Here is a 2,993-nt window from a genome sequence, read left to right as displayed (position 1 = left end):
TGTCAATGCAAAAACCTAGACCAAGTAAAACATGTGTCAATGTAAAACATGTTGACATGAGGTTGTATGTGTCAGGAAACTTTAAAGTTCAATCAAAGCGAGCTATACAGTGTGACCAGACCACACCCATATCAGGTTAATGGCCAAGACTCAAGACTCGAGAATTAATTGGGTTCTTTTGTGTGTATTATGTATGAAATACCTGGATAGGGTACGCCACAATGCCATCTTCTTGTGCAACCTAATGATATACATAACAAATTGAAAAACACTTGTAGATCACTCTTCTCAACATCCTAAAGAGTATAGATCCTCTAGATCAGCGCAGCCACATACAATGGAATTCAATCTTGGAAATTTGGTCTGGTTCATGTCGGAAATCCAATGGATACTCTTCGGCATTTGCTTTCTCGGATCATCGTCGTCGACACATGGTGTGGCCATGGCCATGGCCATATCTCACAACATCTCCTTCGGTCCAAGTTCGAACAACTTCTTCTCTAATTTCGACATCTCCATTGCGCCCAGCGGCGAGGGATATTATGGAACAAAGGCAAGCCTGGATAATTCGAGGACCGTGTGGCTCATCCCAGACCCTAATACAAGCCCTAATCTCAATCGAAGCGCCACTCGAGTAGTTTCCAAGAATCCCATACGATTTCTCGACCATACAGGTGCCATTGTCTCTTTTGACACATCCTTCTCCTTCCAGATAATCACCCAAAGCAATCTGAGTGGAGAAGGCATGGCCTTCTTCATTGCACAAGACAAGGCATTTCCATATAGCAGTGCTGCCGGCTACCTTGGCCTCTCCAATGGCACCTTCATCGATTCTACCTCTCCTGGCCACAATTTCTTCGCAGTCGAGTTCGATATCGCGCAATCACGCCCATTTGACGACCCAAGCTCTAGCCATATCGGAATCGACATCAATAGCTTGCGATCTATCCAGACAATCGATACCTCTGGCGACAACAATCCACTCTCTTTGCATCGAAATTTCAGGTTTCAAACCTGGATCACATTCAATGCCTCCACAAACATGGTCCAGGTTTGGTTAAAGAACTATGGGGACAGGACTGACTATGCTAATTCTCTCGAACGCACAGCTGAATCCCTCATATTGCAAGCTTCCATCGATCCTAGTGTGTTTAATCACACATCAATGTGGGTGGGCATCACAGCAACAAGTGGATCTCTTCACCAATATGAAAATGATACGAAGCCCTCCGGTTATGCCATCTACTCGTGGTACTTCTCGACCTTCGATGACGCTGAGTTTATCGACATTTCTCCGAGCCAGTCACCATCTTATGAGACCTACAATTCTTCTACCGAGTCACTGTCGTACAATGGTAACAATTATCCACATCCACCTGTCTCCAATAAGAGGAATTTTGGCTTAATATTGGGCATCTCTTTTTCACTTCTTTTGCTTATGGTTATTATGGGATTTACCATCATTGTCTACAAGAATGGTGGTGGAGTATTACACCACATATTCAGGCCAAAGAAATCTGAACTATATGCTGCACATGAGGCGGTGAGTGCGGACATCCAGCAATTTATCTACAATGTGTTGAAGAGAGCCACCCACAACTTCAGTGACAAAATGCTGCTTGGAGAAGGTGGGTACAGCCAGGTCTACAAGGGTATATTGCCCGATGAACATCCGACATCCCGGCAGCTAGTGGCCATCAAGAAGCTCAAAGAGAATGTGAAAGAAGGCGGGGAAGCATCTTTCGCATTGGAGGTAAGGATCATAAGCAGCATTCGGCATCGCAATTTGTTGCGGTTGAGAGGCTGGTGCTACGAGAAAGGAAAGGCATTGTTGGTGTACGAGTATGCCGACAATGGTAGCCTCGAGAAGCTACTTTATGCAAAGGATAAGATCGAGGGAGAGGCCGTAGTGTTAACGAGCGAGCGGAGATGGAAGATACTGGTGGGCGTGGCGACCGCATTGGAATACCTACACGAAGGTCTAGAGGGGTGTGTGATCCATAGAGATGTGAAGGCAGCCAATGTTTTGTTGAGTAAAGATTGGGAACCAATGCTCGGGGACTTTGGTCTCGCGAAACTAGTGTCACATGAGAAGATATGGGCGACCACGACAGCTGCGGGCACCATGGGATACATGGCGCCCGAGTTGGTGTACACGGGCCGAGCAACGGAAAAAGCCGACGTGTACAGTTTCGGCATCCTTGCCCTTGAGATTGCATGTGGTAGGCGTGTACTCGATTTCAGCCTCAGCCCGGAAAAGATGAACTTGCTAGATTGGGTGTGGTCCCTTTATATGAATGACAATCTCATGGATTCAGTTGACCCTGGCATGTTGCAATTTGATGGCCATGGCATACATGATGAGTTTGAGAAGGTGATGACGATGTGGAGAGGGGTCATTCATGTGGCACTCAACTGTTGTCACCCGGAGGCGGAGTGCCGGCCAAGCATGAGAGATGTCCGGCACATTCTCATTGATGGCCATCTCCTACCGTTGCCGGTATCACGTCCGGATCGACAAATATTGAATCATGGTCCCCAGCACACCTTAGAATCTACCTCAAATGCACCTGCTTGGAATAGCAACTCCTCTTGTTTCTCCACTAGTTTGTAATTGTTTTTATTTGGGATTGGTCACATTCTACTTCATGACAACATTTTCTAAGTCACTACTGACTCACGATCAGCCCACTTGTTTCCGATTCTACCTCATGACCATGTACAATTGATGAAATAAAAGTTTGAATATAATATGGTACTTCTCTTTTGTTTGAGCATTTTAGTAATGGGGCTGTTCATATAGGCCAACATTTAGGGTTACTTTATAATAGCTTATCTCTTCATGAATTTAGGGTAATGTAATTAATATGATCAGAATTTGTCGATGGGTCCACTATCACTATTCACTATCCATATCTGGTTCATAGATTTCCTTTGATTCCCATCAAGACATTAAGAAAGGTGCTGGGTTCAGCTTGAAAACCTCCTTGACT

The 2,993-nt window shown here is 45.2% G+C and overlaps 1 protein-coding gene across 1 annotated transcript; it reads left to right on the top strand.

Annotated features, from left to right (window-relative positions):
• The first annotated feature begins 202 nt into the window (after positions 1-202).
• Positions 203-2,767, top strand: LOC147851992 (putative L-type lectin-domain containing receptor kinase S.7). Its single transcript, XM_087334097.1, has one exon. It carries the CDS (start codon positions 338-340, stop codon positions 2,612-2,614), a length of 2,277 nt encoding a protein of 758 aa, XP_087190223.1. The 5' UTR covers positions 203-337; the 3' UTR covers positions 2,615-2,767.
• Positions 2,768-2,993: the final 226 nt, after the last annotated feature.

The sequence above is a fragment of the Azolla caroliniana genome, unplaced genomic scaffold (genome assembly GCF_043228905.1).
Source record: "Azolla caroliniana isolate FFs.n. ecotype wild unplaced genomic scaffold, voAzoCaro1.0.p SCAF_18, whole genome shotgun sequence".
NCBI classification, from domain to species: Eukaryota; Viridiplantae; Streptophyta; class Polypodiopsida; order Salviniales; family Salviniaceae; genus Azolla; species Azolla caroliniana.
This window is presented reverse-complemented; position numbering and strand designations above follow the sequence as displayed.